The 19,973-nt window shown below is 34.0% G+C and overlaps 3 protein-coding genes across 8 annotated transcripts; 1 reads left to right on the top strand and 2 right to left on the bottom strand.

Moving 5' to 3' along the window:
* Positions 1–22: 22 nt before the first annotated feature.
* Positions 23–4,935, bottom strand: LOC109543186 (putative serine protease K12H4.7). The gene is made up of 9 exons (XM_019912762.2): positions 4,669–4,935; positions 3,666–3,853; positions 2,752–2,990; positions 2,548–2,696; positions 2,331–2,490; positions 2,138–2,272; positions 1,927–2,085; positions 1,197–1,343; positions 23–337 (listed from the first exon to the last, which is right to left on the bottom strand). Exons 1-9 carry the CDS (start codon positions 4,870–4,872, stop codon positions 45–47), a joined length of 1,674 nt encoding a protein of 557 aa, XP_019768321.1. The 5' UTR covers positions 4,873–4,935; the 3' UTR covers positions 23–44.
* A 1,036-nt stretch (positions 4,936–5,971) lies between these two features.
* Positions 5,972–13,122, bottom strand: LOC109543170 (delta-1-pyrroline-5-carboxylate synthase). 2 transcript variants are annotated; one of them, XM_019912742.2, is made up of 14 exons: positions 12,861–13,122; positions 9,848–10,012; positions 9,622–9,765; positions 9,298–9,556; positions 8,976–9,239; positions 8,775–8,909; positions 8,450–8,720; positions 7,757–7,893; positions 7,610–7,701; positions 7,404–7,542; positions 7,157–7,351; positions 6,570–6,740; positions 6,412–6,507; positions 5,972–6,349 (listed from the first exon to the last, which is right to left on the bottom strand). In XM_019912742.2, exons 1-14 carry the CDS (start codon positions 13,029–13,031, stop codon positions 6,183–6,185), a joined length of 2,406 nt encoding a protein of 801 aa, XP_019768301.1. In that variant the 5' UTR covers positions 13,032–13,122; the 3' UTR covers positions 5,972–6,182. The 2 variants fall into 2 exon arrangements, with proteins under 2 accessions (XP_019768301.1, XP_048524006.1); XM_048668049.1 differs by having other exon boundaries at positions 8,450–8,909.
* A 2,384-nt stretch (positions 13,123–15,506) lies between these two features.
* Positions 15,507–19,947, top strand: LOC109543196. 5 transcript variants are annotated; one of them, XM_019912782.2, is made up of 5 exons: positions 15,507–15,528; positions 18,516–18,878; positions 18,980–19,111; positions 19,275–19,386; positions 19,470–19,947. In XM_019912782.2, exons 2-5 carry the CDS (start codon positions 18,603–18,605, stop codon positions 19,661–19,663), a joined length of 714 nt encoding a protein of 237 aa, XP_019768341.2. In that variant the 5' UTR covers positions 15,507–15,528; positions 18,516–18,602; the 3' UTR covers positions 19,664–19,947. The 5 variants fall into 5 exon arrangements, with proteins under 5 accessions (XP_019768341.2, XP_019768339.2, XP_048524007.1 ...); XM_019912780.2 differs by lacking the exon at positions 15,507–15,528 and adding an exon at positions 15,574–15,808; XM_048668050.1 differs by lacking the exon at positions 15,507–15,528 and adding an exon at positions 15,755–15,995.
* The last annotated feature ends 26 nt before the right edge of the window (positions 19,948–19,973 follow it).

Here is a 19,973-nt window from a genome sequence, read left to right as displayed (position 1 = left end):
GAAATAAGCTAACTAAAGAAAATATAGAAGAAGCAGGTTTTACTTTACTTTGCTACATAAAACATTATGATTGCGACTAAACCGATTACATATGAATTACAACTGCATTTTACAGATGAACTGTTGTCTTGTTGCGATTCATCGGGGTTTTCAGAATCCTCGGTATCATCAGGTACATTCGAATCTTCTGATTCATCAGCACCTTCAGAGTCTTCTGATTCATCAGTACTTACTTCCAACCATGTTCCTATTAATCTGTCTATCTCAACACGAGCAGCTGTAAGATCAGCTGGATCATTGGCACTACTTGCATACATGCTTGCACAATGAGCAACTCCTGTAAATTAACGTTTATTAATATTGCTAGATTACTACTGATATTTGACTGCTATACGGTGTTTTTAAGAACTGTCCAATATTTCACAGGGCGATTCCTTAGAAATTTTAACGAAAAAAAGCCCACATGGACAAGATCGTACTGATCCACCAATAGATTGTCATAAAATTAACCTTCATTATTGCTTCTTTCGAATTGTGGATATAATATTGATACGTCGACTTGGTATTTTGGTGGTTTTGTAACATCGGAAACCTAAATTTGAACAAGGGTTTGCTCTTACGTATAGTCTTTAATTTTTCGGGCATTCTTCCATCACATGTTTTAACAATAAATACAGATAGGAGGTGGACGTTTTGAACACTTGGTACAATTTTTATTTAACTTTCGATCAATTTAGCAAAGCTGTGAAAACATTTGTTCGTGGCGTTTTTCCTATATAGGGTTTCTCTTCTCTCTTCTTAAAAATAACAGAGGAATTTATTTCCTAACTAAAAAAATGCAATTCAAGTATGCATCAAAAGTGTATGGCCCTTCAAACGAGTTAAGAACATGTAAGTAGCGCCCTCTACAACCAAGAGCAAAACCAAGATCAAATGTAAGTTTCTCATCTTAAGAAACACCTAAATCCAGTTTCGTATGAATATCGATTTTATTTAAAAAATTTGTTCGAAAGAAGAAAAATTAAAACCGATCCTTTTACACCTTATAACTCGATAAGTAAGGCCTCGGGACCTCGTCGCTTTATGGACTTTTTATCACAAAACAGTGCCTGGGGAACCGCCCACTGAAAAACTGGACACTCCATAAAAAACCCGGAATAAATGCAGAATAGTCTAAAGTAGTGATGCATCCTCACCCTCAACTATAATGACTGTATCTCCAATATCTTCAGTTGTTGTTAGTTTACCAAGTGGGTACCAGGGATCGATCTTCCCATGAAAATGAACGATATTACTGGTGGATACATTTTGAGCTCCATACTTGTTGTTAATCTCCTTAATACCTAATAATTATAAAAGCCGATATATTCTCTTGCCCTGTTCTCCAGTTAATTCTATTATTTGAAGTGGAATCTGCTCAAGAAACTCGACAAAAAACTCGTCCGCATTAAATAAATTTTCATTCAATTTACAACATTCTTTTAGGTTTGCACCAAATACACGCCAAATTGCCCGCCCGCAAAAAACCTCTAGCTTCAATAGCCTTCAGGCATATCGCAATTTTTTTTACAGAAAAGTATTATCGATTGGTTCTTCTGATTTTGTTTGACGTGAGGCTCTAAGGCAGCACGAGATAATTTCAATATTTTCCATCCCCGAAGGCTCAACACACCTTGCGTACAGCACATTGTTTTTGTCCAAAATTTTCGTCTGACTGATTTTCTTCATTATTTGATTAAATAGCATTGAGGTGCTTCCACATTTTTTCCGGGCAAACCTGTATTTATTAACAATTATGTCTGCAGTTATAAATATTTATGCCCTGGTTCAGTAGTGTTAAAATCAGACGATTCCCTTTACTTAAGTTCATCTGCTCGTTGTTCTGACATAGTCTGATGCAAATTTTTCAGATTAATTATAGTTTACCTTGGTTGATTCGGGTTTCGTTGAACATACTGCCAAAAACATCAACGCAAAGATTGGTGTAAAATGAAACTTCAAAGCGCGACCCGAAGATCGGGTCTTCTTGACTGGAGGTTTGATAAAATCCATATTCCGTGCACGTCTGATAATACCATTGTCGACCTTAAATATTAACTTCTATTCTAGATGCTTCCAATGATCAACTAAAACTTACTCATGGAGCTAGAGTATATGACAGTATCTTTCAGGTATTCTACTGTACTCTCATATAAGAAATCCGAGCAAGTGTAGCCAAAGTAAGATAAAAGTAAGTCGTTCGCTTTACCTAGTCTCTCCAGGGCAGTGTTTCCTAAAAATTAATATTTCTGTTGATTGAAGAACTGGCTCAATTTGACTAGCAACAATACCGGAAGTTTCATTGGTCATAATGTCACAAATATTATCCAAAGTTATCGATAACCGACCGTTATACTGTACGATATAGGCGAAGTTATAGCCAGCAATATATTCAAACAAAGACGACAAGTCGTTATCAGTCACTTCGCTCTCCGCAATTGAAGTGCAAAGCTGAAATATGAAATAATGATGGAAAATCGTCTGGTAATTCAATTACAATTGCGTTACTTTAAATATTGTGTCAATTTCTCCAGAAACCTCTGTCTCTTCCAGGCAGCTGCTCGTTAATTCTTCAAGTTGCGAAAAAGCCTCTCTAACATTTTCAACGCAGCTATCGCTGTATGTAGCTAAACTTTCTCTCACCACCTGATAGTATTCTGCAAAAAGCATCCCTTACTACAAGTCGGTTGATTTCTATATGCTTTGCCTTACTATGGAAATCCAGAACTGCCTCCAAAGGTCCACTGGAAGATACAGCTCCAGCTACCAGGTCGGGATACTTATCTCTCAGCCATGTAGCTAAAGTGCCAGCATAAGATCCACCAAAAGCTATCCACTTTGCTTCCGAAGAACTGATATTATATTGATTGTTAATATATTCAATGAAATTGGCTGTATCCGCTAAGGCCTGAGTTGCACTGAGGTACTGAAGATTTTCTGTGCTTAAATCGCTGAAAAATGGTTAAAATTTGAGAGTTGTAGTAAATTTTGGTGGAAATAAAATAGAGGATACACGGAAAATTTCGACGAAATTTTGGAGCGACGAAGGACCGTGAGAGACTCTATTTTTCGTTTGCAGCGTTTTTTTCGGTCAGTGCGTTTATTTCCAAAAAATGAATGCATGAGAAAATTTTTACAAGGGGTTGCAAATAAAACAATGGAAAATTGATTAAAATTTGACAGACTCTCAGTTGGACTACTAAGCACTAAGCATCGTACTACTAAGCACTACGATAGACCTCGTATATCTAGTTCTTCTTATTTTATTAATAAAACTCGATCTTTAGTATTTTGGAACTGACAGGAGTTTAAAACTGAACCATTTTAAATGATCGTGGAGATTCAATTTCTTTGTGTGAATTTGTGATTAGAATTATTTTGATCTGTTCGGTCAAATTGCAATTTTCTTTTTTCGTTAAATAACAGTGCACATAATTTTTTCTTGGTTTTGATTTAAAAATTGAACTGCGGAACTAATCGCAACGGTAAGGTGCGTTTAGCAGCTAATAAACCTAATAAAACTCGCTCAGCAACTAAGATTAACACTTTATTTAAATAAAACTAGAACAATTTTATAATTTATTAAATATTGGTTAATTCTGTTGAGAACTTGTGCTTTTGCTTACCTGAAAGGATGGCTGTAACCGTAGTATCTATGTTCCAAGTAAATCAAAAGAGCTCCATACTGTCTGGCTGTTTCGATCCAGGCCCCATAAGTTAACCAACCAGTGGTTGCCTCCCATTCGCCTCCCAATAGGAGGAAAACGTGATTTTTTGCCGTTTCATTGTAGTAATACTCGTTCACATGATATCTCTGGAAACACATTAAATTCGCATAAAACTGCTATTGAAGCATAGATGGATGTATATCTTTTAATTGATACTATATAGATAAACTACTTTGCCTATTTTTGCTAAATCGCATCGACAACTGTAGCTTTCCCGTTTATAAGGAAATACTGCAATAATTGATATAATGTCAATATAAATAGGAAGAAAATGTATTACTATAAATTTGCTTGCCATTGGTAGGTAATAAATTACGAGCGTATTTTTATCTTGCGGAATTAACGCTGACCAAAATAACTTTATGGAATTTTCTCTTAAGAATTGGGTTACCAATTAGATACATTTCGTCATTTTATAAGCAATTTCAAGCATTTATACATATTTATATGAAAATCGTCTCAAATGTGAAGCTCTGAATTACGCGCTAAAAAATAAGCATATAAAATAAATACGAATTAAATGAGAAGGTAATTTTCTCGACCAATCATCATGAGTAATCAAACACTAAAATATGTACATTTGAAAATCGTTCAAAGTCGTGAGCAAAGAACTGTAAATATTTCAAATTTTGGGTTTAATTTGACTCATTTGAGTTTATTAAATGTAATATTTAACTTAAATTGCAATATTTAGTATTTAGGTTTTGTGATGTGTCTTTCAATCATACAAATAAGTATACTTTATTGCAGTTTATCTGCAACTTTGACTACTTTTCGGGTACGATTCACGGAGTAACTGCTGGTATTTGAATCAAAATTGTCAAATCTTTAAATACCACTGAGATTTTTAATTCATAAATAATTTAAGGGTTAAATTATATATAAATAAATTTTCTCCTACCTGACTATACGTTCTAGTGTCCGATGAGTTAAAGTTGTCAACTTTCTGTTCAATAAACAAATTTGATGTAACTCTTGTAGTATCCCTTGTAAGATCTTCTGGAGGATCTAAAACTCTGAAGCCTCTATGCCCGAAAGCATAATCCGCGTTTGAATTATTAACCAAAACCAAAAATATTATACTGAATAAAAGTTCCAGCTTCATTGCTTTGGAGCAGTCAAAACAAGGATGGGCAATCTGATCAAAATATCTTTATAATAAAACAAATAATTGTTTCCAATAAAAGTCCTATCTGAAATAAATGTATTACAGTAGATGAATTTTTACTAATCCTTCTTTTCCGGATTACTGATTATCCATGGTAAATACGTATTATCAGCTGTAAAGCATTTACTAATTTATTACTGTATTAAGTTATTATAAGGATTTTTATTGTGTTTGCCGGAAAAGAAACTGTAAATAAATTGGAAAGAAAGTTGACGACACTTTCAGCAATTAAACATTTTCAATAAGGCAACGCAATTTTTTCTGATTTTTAAATATTTGTAGTACAAACAAGAAGGGCGTTTAAATTTAATTAACTAATGAACTACACCAAAAAGTTACCTGATGCCTAAGCTTGTTTGGTGATAAAACAATCAATTGGCGCTCCTCAATTGGTTTGATTTAACTTTTGAAACCCACAAGCCCTTGTTAGTAAATTCTATTAGAAAAAATAGTTTTTCTTCGAGACACTATCGGAAGGTGCGGTTTTTCGCATTCTTCTTGCATAAACGGACCGTAAACATAATGATCCTAACATTCAATCAGAAAACTTCAGTCACTATTTCTGCCGTAAAAATGTTTATTCTACTTCGAATTAGTGAAGTTTTGAGGATGTGTGGAACATGCGAGGAACAAGATGCCAGACATATTGGCGTCTAAGTTTTTCTTGCAATAATAACCGAACTAAATATGACCAAACTAAGCACGATTTTCCAACTTTTAATAGAAATACTTATACCACCTACTCTATATCCGCAGAGAATAGGAGTTTGCTCAATACAATTTAGTAAAAAAGTGATTTGTCACGCACATAAAACATGTAAACTTATTTAAGTTACTACGCTCCCTGAAACAACCTTAAATAGATTTTGAGCAGATCTCAGTTCATTTACTCGTTCCTTAAATAAAGTTTGTACTGAAGTTTTATAAACTCTGCTTAGAAGTTGATTTTTTTTCAGCTGCTCTTTTTCCTAATTTAGTACCAGAATAACATGGTCAGAAGACATCAGGGCTGCTCAAGGGTTGCAAAATTAGATAATAAATTCCACAGGTTTATTGTATCTAAAAAACTTTACATAATTGAAATACAAAAATTAAATAAATATTTTATATGATACAGAGACACTACTATCATATATTCGTTAAAAGATAATGTTTTTATCTGCTTGTCTTTTGTATAGACGTGTTTTTGCTGTATGATCGCACATAGAAGCAAACATAATTAATATTTTTAAGAGTCATCTTGGGGATCAGTTTACAGGCAACGATTCGTGTAGCCATTTGCGGCCACCTTCTTCAGAAAAGTCCGAAGCTGCATGATCAACGCCATCTAGCACCCATTTGGTGGTCAGCAGTCCCTCAACTCCTACAGGTCCTCGTGCGTGAATCCTGGCAGTACTAATTCCTACCTCAGCACCTAAGAATTTAACAAAATTAATAAATTTTCAATTTATTTTCAATTAATTAAGGCATAGGTACCTAAGCCGAATCGGAACCCATCAGCAAACCGAGAGCTGGCATTGTGGAATACACAGGCGCTGTCCACTTTCTTTTGGAAGTCTTCTGCTCTACTATCTGTTAATAACATTTACAGAATTTAAAAAAACGTTTTGCGAATTTTCAGGTTGTTTGCTTACTGTTTTCAGTGACAATAACATCAGTGTGTCCGCTGCCATAAGTATGAATGTGTTCAATAGCTTCATCAAAGCCTTTTACAACTTCAATGCAGCATTGGAGAGCTCCGTATTCATGCTTCATGCTCTTGGCCAATGGGGGTCCAAAAGTGAGCATCTGGTTTAATACGGGACCTAAAATTAATTGAATTGGCGAAAGTGAGAAGCTGATTTGCTTCAACATAAATTAGTGTGTTGCTAGTGCGCACTGAACCAAACTTGAAGTACTACAACAAAAGATCTGAGCTTCGACAATATGATCATGCTGTTAAAAGGATTTTAAGAGCCCAGAAGAAATTAAAAATTCCAAAATAAATCTCACTCACTTGATTGATTTTCAGCGACTGTTTTGCCTTGAAAAATCTTTTGATGTCGAGCAACTACATTTTCGCAAAACGTTTGTACTATTTGTCTTAATTTTTCACTTAGCGTGAGCTTTCGCTTCTTTGCCATATCCGGCAGTATAGAAACTATCCAAAAACATACCATCAGCCTTTGGCGTTGATTCCTCATCAAAGCTAATCGGCAGTGGTTTAGAGCCGAAAACTTACCTGAGTAAATGGTAACACCTTCCTTCTTCAACAAATCGCATACATCAGAGAAGAAACTGGTGCTCATCAAATCTTCATGGACCAACAAAGTTTCCATTGCATTGCAAGCCGCTGGATAGTCGCATTTGGCGTCCCTGATGATTTTCAGAGCCTTTTTCAGATCCGCATCTTTGTCAACAAAAACGTGACATATACCTGGAACAAGTGGTATTGTGGAACGCTGCAGAATGAAGACTTCAACATGTACCTTCTGCATGACCTAGAACAGGAATGTGCTGGGACTGCTGCTGAATGCTCCTAACTAATTCACTGGATCCTCTCGGGATTATCAGATCGATGTGTTGCTCCATGCTTAAAAGATCTCCAATTTCCTCTCTGGTGGAAACCTGCGATGCATCCCAAAACAACCAGGATTATTATCTTGTTCTCCCAAAACTTCTTTCCAACTCTTACCAAAGAAATTGCATTTCCTGCGCCAATAGTGCTTAAAGCTTCCTTTACTAGCTCCATAAGAGCTTTGTTGCTGTGGGCAGCTTCTTTTCCACCTGTAACATAGAAAATGAGTCTTGGCTCGTGAGTTAAAGAATTTTGCTTCATTGCCTTTAAGTAAAAGTCCATTCCCTGAGGCAATAGCAAGGGCTGCTACCTGTGGCAAACTGTCAGGTCTGGATTCGAAAATGACTAGAAGGACGCCAATGGGAACAGTGATTTGCTTAAGGTCTAGTCCTTCCGCCAATCTGAAATAAATTACATATAGTTTTGTTCAATTGTGTACTAATTGGCTTTGTTTCAATATCATTACTTCTGTTAAATGAATGTTTGATTGGAATTGTTAATTGTTTAAGTTGTTGAAATTTAAAGACACATTTTTTGTTAGTATAAGCCGCTGGGCTAGAAACTTTTTCAATTTTAGCGGTCGATTGTAGTGGATAAACCTGAATGAACCGCTTTAGCTTGAAGATGGGTCACGTCTCCTTTTTTTTCTGTCACCGTTTAGTATGGCCTCTCGGTTCTCCAGACTTGATAGTATTAGACTAATTTATTCTGCAAACTCAACTCGACTGATACACGCGTTCAATTCGAATAGAATTATTTAATATGGTAAAATAAATACAAGTAATTTCCCATGAGATTCAAAATTTCCATGTCATACTGCTCTGAACATTTCCAAACAGGCATGAGTTCAACCAGTGAAATCAAATGCTGTAGTTCGTCAAAAAAAATGCTTCTACTGGAAACGTGAATAATATAACTTTTTGCGTAGAAAAATTTGTAACTTGCACTGGAACTTACTTGGTTCTTCTAAGGACTCGCCCCACGTTGTTGTGACTCGACTCGGCAATCTGGTTCAACCCAACTGCTAGATTCTTGAGCTTTGCTGGCGTGAGCGACAATCTGGATAACAAAGGCTTGGCCAATCCAGAGCTAGTTGCCTCTTGTAGATCCTTTTGATTGGCGTCCAGGATCTGCGATTGTTTGGAGATCAAAAGATCGGCCAACGTATGCACGCATGAGGCCCTTTGTTCGGGCGTAAGAGTTTGGAGAATGCGACCTCCAATTCGAGCTGAAACAGAATCATTATTTGCACTGGTTAAATGAGGTTTGAGAGCCACTGTACCATTTTCTGCAACAATTTCAGTTGGCACAGCCCCAATGTTTGCAGAGTCTGTGAAGAAAGTGCCGATTTTCCGCCCAGAAAGGATTGTTTTTACTGCCTCCTTAGCCATTCCGTTGCATATAACCACAGAGACTCCTGAAGAATGATAATGTGAGAAAACCAGCCTCCGGTTGCTATTGGGATCTTAATGACTTGACTTACCTCTATCCAAAGCCCAAATCGCACTGTTTACTTTAGAGTCCATTCCTCCAGTACCAACTTTACTCTTCTGGCCAAACTCGATGGTCTGCCTTTGTTCAGAAGAGAACGTGTGAAGGAATCTCGCGCCTGGTTCCCAAGGAGGTTTGTTGTAAATGCCATCAACATCAGACATCAAAATCAACAAATCGGATTGAATTTCTGCTGCCAACATCGCTGCCAGAGAATCGTTGTCTTTCAGAGAAATGCCTCGTTTGCCCGGTTTGGCTACAATTCCACAAAATTTTAATTGGTTTCTAAATATTCATTGAAGCACCATAAACACCTCCGATTGGTTCATCAATTTGAGGAGGTGGAGATACAGCGTCGTTGGTGTTAATGATTGGAACGATGTTCAAACTGATCAGCTCAGATAAAGTGCTGATTATGTTCTTTCTAGTTTCCTCATTGTAGAAATCAGCTTTAGTTACTAGAACTTGGGCAATTTTGACTCCATATTGGGAAAACATGGCATCATATAAAGACATTAGACCCGATTGGCCTACAGCTGCGGCCGCTCGAGGTTCCACTAGAGTTGGGGCATCCTAAAATATAATGTTTCCAAGTTCTAAAATTTGCAATTTTTTTGGGAAAGAAGAATGAAATTTACTTCTCTTGTGTGGTCAGTTGGAGATAAAGTTTCCCTCATGGACAGCGACATCAGCAACTCTTGCGTCAGCTTCTGTTTGCCGAAAGCAACGGCACCACTGGTCACCATTATGCATTCTCTTCCTTCGTTCTGGCATTCAGCAACCTAAATTTTCAAAAAATATGAAAATTATATTCAGCAAATGCATGGATTGAATCAAAATATGAGCTAAAGTTTCAGATCTTACCTGCTCGACAATGGAAGCCAATCTTCCCAAAGCCAAGCCATGTTCGTCTTCTCGAGTTATCACAGCACTTCCCAGCTTCACGACGAGTCTTCGGGCATACTTCAACTGGCTTCGGTCAGTAAACGTATTTTCTCGTTTTTCTGCTAGCCCTTTTGTAAAGTTGGTCTAGGAAATGAAATAAAACTTTGTGAAATTTGGAAGTTTCTTTTAAACGGCTTCACTCTCTATGAGAATTTCTAAAAGTGCCTATACTTTGAAAAATTGTAAATTTTTCACATTTTTCTAGAGATATAATTCTAAGATGCGAATCAGAAATCACTAAACTTTGTCGATTTCATTAGTTCGGGTTTGATCGGTTTTATCGGTGAAACTTTACAGAAAAAAGGAATACAATTATTTTAATTTTGGGAAATATTTTTGAAACTATTTATTCATCGTATCTTCTTATTCTGAGGGTTTCCTAAAGATCTCAAAAGCACTCTCTTCTTTACTTACTTTAAGAAAAAATGTTATTCTTTGAAATAAGAAAAAACAAAATTCGCTTGTCGGAGGCAATAAAACAACAAAATTGGAAACCCAATAGAACAGAAAATTTGTGAAAACATTAACATAAATTCAATTGGTGATCACTATTAAATGTTTTATGTATTTTATGAAAGCGTAATATTTAAATGGGTTTTGACAAAATTTGTCCTTTTTACATTTGTTCAAACTAATTACATGATAAAACACAGACTACTGTTTTATTAGAAAGGAATGCATCTTTTCTTGGATTGAACAAGGTTTATTTATTGGTCGTATTAAGTAGGAAAATAATTAATGAAATAATTGATATTAAACACTAAAGATGCAAGATATTTATGCATATACTAGGAATGTATTTATTGTTTCATTACCTACCACAAATTGTTTAGATCAAAAGTGAAATTTGGAAAATTGCGAACAAACAATTTCATAATTAACATTTTGCAAACATTGTAAACAGATAAGCCAATTATAAAAAACTAAATAACAACATATCAGATCACTGAGTTCAAAGTTAAAAGTACAGATGCAATCTGCTGAACTTTGGAAGCGATTTCAAGCGGTGCATAGTCTTGAGTTTCTGCAAAACGTTCGTTAATTAGGGATCGAAATTATTTTCTTTGCTATGCGGTCAATTATCAAAAGGTTAACCCAGCCAAAATGTTTATTTGCCGCTATGTACCGGTATTAGCTTTCTGTTTGTTTGATTATATAATTACCATTGAATGAATTAAGTGTTCGATATGTTATCTTTTAGTTGTTGACTTGTTATAAATATTTAAATTTTTAATCGGATCTACGTAGGGGACTTAAATCTTTACGTCTGGCATGCAACTAATACATGATAAACAATAGACACCAATAACATTTTTCAAGTTTTGAGAATGCAATTTTTTGTAATTAGCAAAAGTAAAAACATTTACCTTTGCAACTATCATTTTTTTAAATATATCAAAGTAAAAAGAAACCAACAGACGAATTCTGTTGTTTTCACATAGTTAGGCAAGATGCAATTTTTAATATCAAGACGGCATAGTACCTACTTATGTCTGTAGAATTTGTATGAGATCGAGATAATTTAGTGGAAGGTATCCCAGACATCTTAAGTTTTATAGGAAACCTGATATAATATGAATGGAACATCTTGATTTTATATAATAAATATAGGTTTAATGTTTAAATTGAAAAGTTATATTAGGCAAATATTCTTTAGTTTGTATCCATGAAAAAAATATAGTAAAAACATCGAAAAAACTTGGTGCATAGATAATTGTTGGTCACAAAATAACGTAAGATTATTAATATTTTCTTGATGCAAATCCTCACAATGTCACGTTTTTCATTGACAGGAACCACGCTTCAAGCATGATATATAAAGTCTGGTTCTGAGCGAAATGATTTAATAATTTGCAGATATATAAAATAAATTCACCAATCTGAGGTTCCTAAACATATACGGCTCATTTTTTCTCAAACAAGTAACCAATTATATTTTGCCTTAATACTTTTCTTGCATATTTAATCAATCATATCTGCAAGATAAAATAAACCAATATGAGTTTAGAAACTTTTGACGTTCTTAAATGTTTATTTTGCAATTCGTATTTTGTTGGTGACATTTTGTAGCCAAACTCATTAACTTGGCCACTTTGGAAACCATTACACGAACAAAAAATTCAGTCGGTGAACGAAACCGTTTCTATTTGTAGTTTTTTGAGTAATTTTTCATTTTTCCAACTTTTCCTCTCTATGTGTAAAAATTTCGTACACAAACATGTACGTTTTAAGAGAAAAACTTTACTTCCACTTTAGAATCTTGAAAAGACGATCAATATAAAAAATTCTGGCACGATTAATTTATTTTCGATCGCTGGTTTTCCGTCAAATTCTCATTATTTAATATATTCTTGAAAAATTGATGTCATTACCCAAACGTAAGTCTACTAATTAGTGGCTCGTTATCAAATTAAACAGTTTAATGGTATCTGCAGTACTAAACAGCATTAATTAAATATGTCCAATTTGTGATTAAATTTACGTTTTCATTGGCAAAATTCCAGCTAAATTAAAAGTTCATTCATTAAATAGTTCTAGGACAATTTCACTTTATGACCGAAAACATAGCAAGTCTAATCGACAGCCGCCAGTTCCTATATTATTAGTCAATTAATTAAATGGCAGTTAAGAAAACATGCAATCTGGTTACATTGACCCGTTTATCAACACCACTCGAAGTTGAAGGATTTCACTTTGTCTCTGTATACATTCTTTGGCAAAATGTCTGGACTTTTGCCAAGAAGAAATTCACCAAAAACTGTTTAACAGAAGATGAGTTAACAGAGCTATGATTTGATTTAAGAGAAATTTTTACTTGCTGATATGACGAATTGTGAAACTATGAAATTAAGATGGAAAAGTCATAAAGTTTTAGCGTTTACTTCTTCATTGACGGTTTTTTGAAAAACTAAATTTTTTAATTCAAACTTACATGTGAAAGTGATGGAATCCATAATCTAGGACTAGTGCTGGCCTGTCGACAATTTGCCAACAAAACCGGCCTCAAAGCAGCCAATTGGCCTGGTATCTTGAAGAATCCAACCCCATTGAAGCCCTGATTGAGGAATCGGGGGGCTGAATTCATAACACTTCTACCCAACATGATGCTGTTCAGTTCGCATCCCACAAACTAACTGAGCGATTAGAAGTTATCATCAGTGGAGTGTTTGGATTGAAGAAAGAGAATCCATTTGTATTGATAAGCTTTGATTATTTTGTAGTTTGAATTATTTACGAATCAAAGCGGACTATGGCCTATTCGAAGATTTTTATACCGCTAGGATGGTTTACATTGGTTAAAGTTGAGCGTAAATGTTATTAAAACCTTTTGACCCAAAAAGTTATTAATTGTTACGTCACTGAGAATTGAGTGGATAACTAAGAGTTCAAAGTAGAGCTTTACGTTGAGAGATGAAAACTGCAATATTTACTTTGGGGGTTGAAAGGTCTTCAAATCATACATCAAATGTGACTTAAATTGATTTCGTGATACTCTGATTTGGTTTTCAAGGCACTGTTTGTGAAAATATCAATGTTGTAAAAATGAGCCGCTTTTGAGACCCTGGAAGAAGTATTGCAAATTTGAAAACAATCGGGGAAGCAAAACATATTTACTAAAAGTTATTTTTTATCTTAAATTCAATACCGCGCAGCTTTGCTATTATTGATAAATCGAAAAACTGTTTTTAGAACTTCAGATGTTTTGCAACAGGTTTCCGAACAGCTTGTGTATGTACTTAAAGGTGACATGTGCAAGGAATTAAAATGTTAGAAAATATTAATTTCAAGCATGAATTTTTACTTCCAATCTCACATTGTGTGGTTCATTTTCAATCGCCATAATTTAAAAATATTTACATCTGCATTATCGAAAAAAATCCCAATGCTCAAAACATGTAAACCCAGTCGATATCACATGAGATCCACTAGTGTAGGAAAATTTGACTAGATCCTTATTATATATAAATTATGCTTTGCACAATTTTGCTTCTTATATCGCTTGCTTAATTAGTTTTATCAGAAAAAAATAAAACAAACGTGACAAAAAATTTCCAAAAGTAGTGTGGCTGTCACCATTACTCATTCTGCTCGAATTTGATACCTGATGGTCGCTTATCTTAACATTTAAACTGGCCAGATTAGATATGCCTAATTATTGGGCGGGGGGTCGGGACATTCACTGCAGATGATGAAATAAACAGTAAACAAACATGAGTATACAATTTATAGATAAATATTAGTTACAGATATTTCGGATCGATTCGTTATTTACTTAATTTCCATAACTTTTTCTTCCATATTTTGACGATTTTCAATTGTCAGTTTCTGCAATTTTTTGGAAATATTACTTTTTTGGTATTAGAGTACATAAACCTGTAGAAGAATATATTACATAAAACGAGTAAATTTGTTTGCTTAAATATTTAATTTGTGCAGACTTCAAAAACATATTTTTTCATGGCTTAGTTAACTGGCGTTTATTACAAGATAGTCGTTAACTGAGTCTCTTTGTCTCAGAACTAAATAGGAGTCAATTGACCACCTTTCTAATATATCGGAAAATCGATTTAAAATTTCAAAAATTTGGCAGAAGCGATTTCAGTGAATTGCAAAACTTCATAACTTCACAAGTCTATGTCTAGATCTCTTGATCTTACCAGAAAGTCAGAAAATAAAATAGCGCATTTAGAACCAAAATAAGCAAAGTAAAAACGATTAAAGGATTTATTTGCCTAAAAATTAAATATAAATTAATTTCCCTGTTTTCACCGAATATCCAGTTGAAAGTCTAGTTGGCAAAAATTGATTAATTTCATAAATTCATAAACTCTAGAATTGGCCAATTCAATGACTTTAAACTTTAATTTTCAAAGAAAGGGAACCTACATGAGGTGGTGTGCTGATAAGAAAAACAGACGTGTTACATGATAAATAAAAATGTTTCAGTATACATTTCTATTGCTTGAACTTTGAAATTGTCGAGTTTTGCGGGTTTACAGAACGTGGGTTCTCTCAAAAATCTGCTGGTTTTGATGTTATTAATGCTTGCGAAACGCCAGGAAAAACTTTCTTCAAAAACTCATCAGTTTGACTGCGTTACTACTGTAACAAAACGAAGGAAATATTGCTAAATTATCGAAATACTTTGTTCCTTTAACTATTGATTCTCGATTCTGATAATTAAGGTTCCTATTTCATTACTGCAAAAAATGCTAAACTTTTGTATTTATTTTAATATATAATGTGTATCAAGTAGAAAGGAGACAACTCAAATACGTGCAACTATGAAAAATGGGCAAAAACAAGCTTGAGGCCGATATTCCAAAAACAATATTAATGACTAAGTGAAAGCAGATGTTTTCTAAAATCTGTATTAATTCCCATCTAAAATTAGTGGAAAATATGGGGGCTCGTCAGTGTATGCGTCGTATTCACGTGCAGATCGTCATGTGAATGTTATTTTCATTATCAGCGTCACGAAAAATATATTCAGCGAAATAAACACACGGAGAATTGCGAAAAGTATTAGGAAAGTACACGGAAGTTTAATAATGCTGAATATTGCGTAAATTTGTGCAACAGTTATTTTTTTTAATTAGGTGGGTAGCGCCGGTTGGGAACGCCAAACGAAGATAAAATGTTCAATGTGTGGCTCAAGGAAATGGACTTGACTCCTGTGAAATTATAACCATAACATTTAATAAAGTAAAAAATTTATGTAAAATTGTATCTGGAATTAAAAGCCGTTGGTTAACGCCGTTTGCTAATCAGGCGTCATTCTCCGGCATACGCGTTTGCACGACGTCGACTTTTCTAATTTTAAATTGGGAAAATATTTAGTTTGCCGCAGAATCTTCGCTACACAGCCAGCTTTACAAGGTGACACCTAAAAAAGTTCGCTCTATTGATTGTTTTCATATCAAATCGCAACCCATCTGAATTCATATAAGTGTTGTAATTTAATCGAGGAATTTCAGAAAATTGGCTTTTGTGCGAAAGTGTGCCTAAAAAACAAGAAATCGGCTGTTTAAGTGTTCTGTCGCGAAATAGAGCGTATTTCCCCATAGTAAGTGTTTGCCTGAAAAGTGTAGCTTTGCCCTCAAAACTCAAAATTGCGATATAATCACAACTGGTCAGTAAATATTGTTTGATATATAATTAATATTAGAAAATCTGCATTAAAAAATCACTATTAAAACAATGTTATATCACCCACTATTGCTAAGCTAGTTAACATTTTTTAAAACCGTGTTCCTGTTCCAATCAATTCATATATTGCTTGCTATTCAATTTGGCACTCAGGACAATTTTATATCAAGCGAAACCAAACAGCCTTTCCTAATTTACTTGTCAGTACAGTTCCTCACAATTTAATAAGTTACTTAAATTTTACTTTTACTTAATAAGAAACTTAAAATAAGTTTCAAATACACATTTTTGGAAAATTTTGAATTCTACCTACTATTGTGTCTACCTGCTTCTGACGCACAAGAGGCCATGTGTTACATGAGTGTTAATCCAGAGGCAAATATACACTGGTCAGACTGTGTTGTTTTTAGTGTAGTTTTCAATTTATTTTCAAAAGGTAATTAACATGTGGCCCGTAAGTTTACTTTGGTTCGGTAAAAATATATAATAAATCTGTTTACAAACATCGATCATTTTCTTACAATTGAGAATATTCAACACATACAGCGAAACCAGCTGAAAATTTGAATCGTTTCTTAAATAAATAGGGAAAATAAAATTCATGCATCAGCTATTTGGAAAAATGGAACTATTTTGCTTTATTTAAAGAAGTTGAATTTAAAGACATTTGATGAAGTATGTGTCGACTTATAAAAAAACTAATTTAGTTAATTGTATCTTCTCAAGTTAATTGAATTGTTCAAAAAGGATTTCATTATTTCCTGGCCAATTTCATTCTTCTCCTGTCTTCAAATTTCTGGCGAATATTAGGAAATTGTTTTCTGAATATAAGTATTTCCCGTATGTGCTCCAATGATTTGGTCTGAGGTTTAAAAACAACACATTTTTGAGGTCACGACAGAAACAAATTTAGTGGCGTTGAGTATGGGAATCTTGATGGCTACTCAATAGGGCTTCATATCCTTATCGATTTATTTAGATAATTAACATTTAACCACTGCCCTATTGGAAGTTGGTAATGAGAAAAAGCGCCGTTTTTCTACAAATGTAGGAAATACTTATTTTAAAACATATTTTCTGAATGGTTTGCTTGGTTTTTGGCGCTTTGTGATCCAATAAAAGCTCTATCGCATTCCGATATTTGGTTCCAACTTTTGCAATATAATAATGGCCCAAAAATAGGATCCCTCAACTTACCAGTCCAGACATTCAAAGCTCTAGGTATAATCGTCTCTAAATTAGTGCTGGTTTTCGCTCTGTTCGTTCTGTCGGCAGTTTGGTTTATGAAAAGTAGCATTTCAATTTTACTGAAAAAGTAATCAATAAACCAAATCCAAAGTCCAGACTCAGTTTGTGAAAAGATTTTTGCCGAACCAAATTAAACTTGAGCTTCTTCAAGTAATATTGACGGATTTATTTTCCTATTGGCAAAGGAAGCAGTTAAGCAAGTAGATGTCCAACATACTCATTCATAGCTTAGAGCTTTTATTCAAATGCATACATATTTGCTGCTCTTAAAAAACAGAGACTCTCTGAAGCAAAAATAGGTATAATTTCTACACATTCTCCCATGCAGTAAAACTTTTTAAAGATCTTAAAAAAAACTAATGCAAGTAGTGAAAAAATAAAATTTAATATAAGATAAAAATAAAAAGACTGAATTCAGGGAACTCAGCTGGTGCATAAATTTGGATTCTCTTACCGATTATAGAAATTGTTGTTTGTTTTCTATTCAATGCCCAAATTTTGTTTTTAACATTATTATATGCTCTAATTCAATTATTTGATTTTCCTTTTTGATCCTTGAAAGAACATACTATTTTCAAGTCGAAAAATAAATAGTTACACGATGTTTTGATTCAGAGCGATCAAATTCGAAGAATCCGGTAACTCCAAATTCCAAAGTACCCGTATTTTCCATCCATAATCAGGAAATGATTTTGTCATAACTTCAATGACTGATGACCAGATAGCAAGTTTATGATGTTTTATTACTACTATTCAGTATTAATTTCATCATCATTCATCTAGATAGTGTTGAATAACCAATCAATCTAAGATGGATGATGATAATCGATTTTCCTATATAAATCCACATTTTCCGTGATTGTAATGATGTTTTTAAGTGGCTGAATTGAAGCAACAAATTTGTGAGTATTAAGTGGACCAATATTTTGCATTCTTATAGTAATTGATTCTCAAATTCTTATGTAAAAATTCCAGCAAACTCAATGTTTTGTCATAATTCCGACAAGTTAATTAAAATTTAAGCTGCCCGAAGAAATGTAATGCAATGCACCTTAATAATATACAGCATAAATCTATTCCAACAAGCAGACATATTAATAGCACAACAAACACGTTATACACATTTGATTGATTGTAAATTATGTGCACAAAAACGCGTGATTTACACTTGTTTTTCACTTTGTTTTAGCTTCTCCCCTAATTGGACGCGAATGAAACGATCAAGTTCAACCTGCTAAGTGAATTTGCTAACATAGAACTCTGGAAACTTAAAAAAATGCACATAGACTTTTACCAGACACTAATTGTTCTGATATTCTATATTGGGCGAGTTGTTCCGATTCCTATCACAGATATCGACAGTAAAGAAGAGATTTTAGTGCGAATAGCTGCTAGTGGCAGTACAGTAATTCTGAAATGTATGAGCAATGATAATGCACACAATTTCCAATACTGGCATCTTGTTAATAAGGGACTTATCATAGGACCAGCAAATAATTATGATAGTGCCAAATTTAGGTACGGAATTTTGTCCGGCAATTTAACAATAATGGTGAGTATATTAGTCTTATATCTTTTACTAATTTTTTTGGAAGTGCGATGAGATGCGGAGAGAATTTTTTGAGAGATGTCAGTTGGTTTTGATTATTTCAGGCTGTTTCGAAACAAGAAGAAGGTCTGTATGAATGTGTTTCCCGAGCCGTTAAAGGAGAAGACATGAATATCCGGGTTGTTAAGATGCTGGTGCAGGATAATTGGGATGATCTTTATCAACACGACTATAATGTAAGTAAGTACTTGTTTTAGTACAAGACTACAGACATTTTAGATGTTCGCACAAATGTGTAATTTTTTTCCGTCTGTTTGGATTTGGAGGACAGTACTTAAAATCCTATTAGTTTCGATCACGTAGTTGAATGGAAATGTTTCAATAAAACATCAATTTCAGATTAACTTAATAAGGATTCTCATAGCCTTAATTACCCTAGTTTTGATAGCCATGGGGGCCTGGTTCGTCTATAGAATATGGAAAGACCGATATCGGTTTCCTAGTTATTTGCGTAAGTGATAACTGTATCCAATTCCGACAGCAAAGGCGTCAATAAAAATATGACAAAAATTTGTCTTATAATTTACTTTGCAGAAAATGAGGATGACGATGATGATGACGACGAAAGTACAGAAGAACTGTTTAGTCAACCAAGTACTTCAAAATCCTCCGTCAAGAATATAGTAGTTCCAAGCACATCGACGTCAATAGTTAAAGAACCTCAGTTTGACGAAGTCGATATTGATACAGATTTCAAAAGTATATTAAGCCCATCAAGCGAAAAGTAAAATATATAAACCTTTAATAGGCGAATTTTATTCTTTCTAGTTTAATGTTAAACGAATTTAGTTTTGTGAATAGTGAAAATGTTTTGTACCTTTAAACTAGTGTCTATTTATTCAACATGCAACACAAGCCGCTTTGATGTTACTCTATCGAGCAGCTGAACACAACCAATCCATATCCATCTGGAAATATTCAGAATAATTGTAAACATCATTAAGAAATTATATTAGTGTTTTGTCTGTTAAGTAAATCCAAAGAATAAATAAAAAACCTCAGGCTGCTTGAACACGTTTTTTCTATTTTTCTCCTTTT

Source organism: Dendroctonus ponderosae, unplaced genomic scaffold, assembly GCF_020466585.1.
Source record: "Dendroctonus ponderosae isolate FM_Combo_2020 unplaced genomic scaffold, Dpon_F_20191213v2 Dpon_F_20191213_7, whole genome shotgun sequence".
Classification (NCBI taxonomy): domain Eukaryota; kingdom Metazoa; phylum Arthropoda; class Insecta; order Coleoptera; family Curculionidae; genus Dendroctonus; species Dendroctonus ponderosae.
This window is presented reverse-complemented; position numbering and strand designations above follow the sequence as displayed.

Bases quoted from the DNA above. Each gene is read 5' to 3' on its own strand.
- LOC109543186 (XM_019912762.2), bottom strand. From the start codon at position 4,872: ATGAAGCTGGAACTTTTATTCAGTATAATATTTTTGGTTTTGGTTAAT. The intron at 2,491-2,547 runs GTAACGCAATTG...TTCATATTTCAG, and splicing joins AAATTGACACAATATTTAAA to CTTTGCACTTCAATTGCGGA. The intron at 1,344-1,926 runs GTAAACTATAAT...TATAATTATTAG, and splicing joins CGAAACCCGAATCAACCAAG to GTATTAAGGAGATTAACAAC.
- LOC109543170 (XM_048668049.1), bottom strand. From the start codon at position 13,031: ATGTTGGGTAGAAGTGTTATGAATTCAGCCCCCCGATTCCTCAATCAG. The intron at 9,766-9,847 runs GTAAGATCTGAA...TTGAAAATTTAG, and splicing joins TGGCTTCCATTGTCGAGCAG to GTTGCTGAATGCCAGAACGA. The intron at 7,543-7,609 runs GTAAGAGTTGGA...GATGCATCGCAG, and splicing joins CAGGAAATGCAATTTCTTTG to GTTTCCACCAGAGAGGAAAT.
- LOC109543196 (XM_019912782.2), top strand. From the start codon at position 18,603: ATGCACATAGACTTTTACCAGACACTAATTGTTCTGATATTCTATATT. The intron at 18,879-18,979 runs GTGAGTATATTA...TGATTATTTCAG, and splicing joins CCGGCAATTTAACAATAATG to GCTGTTTCGAAACAAGAAGA. The intron at 19,112-19,274 runs GTAAGTAAGTAC...CATCAATTTCAG, and splicing joins TTTATCAACACGACTATAAT to ATTAACTTAATAAGGATTCT.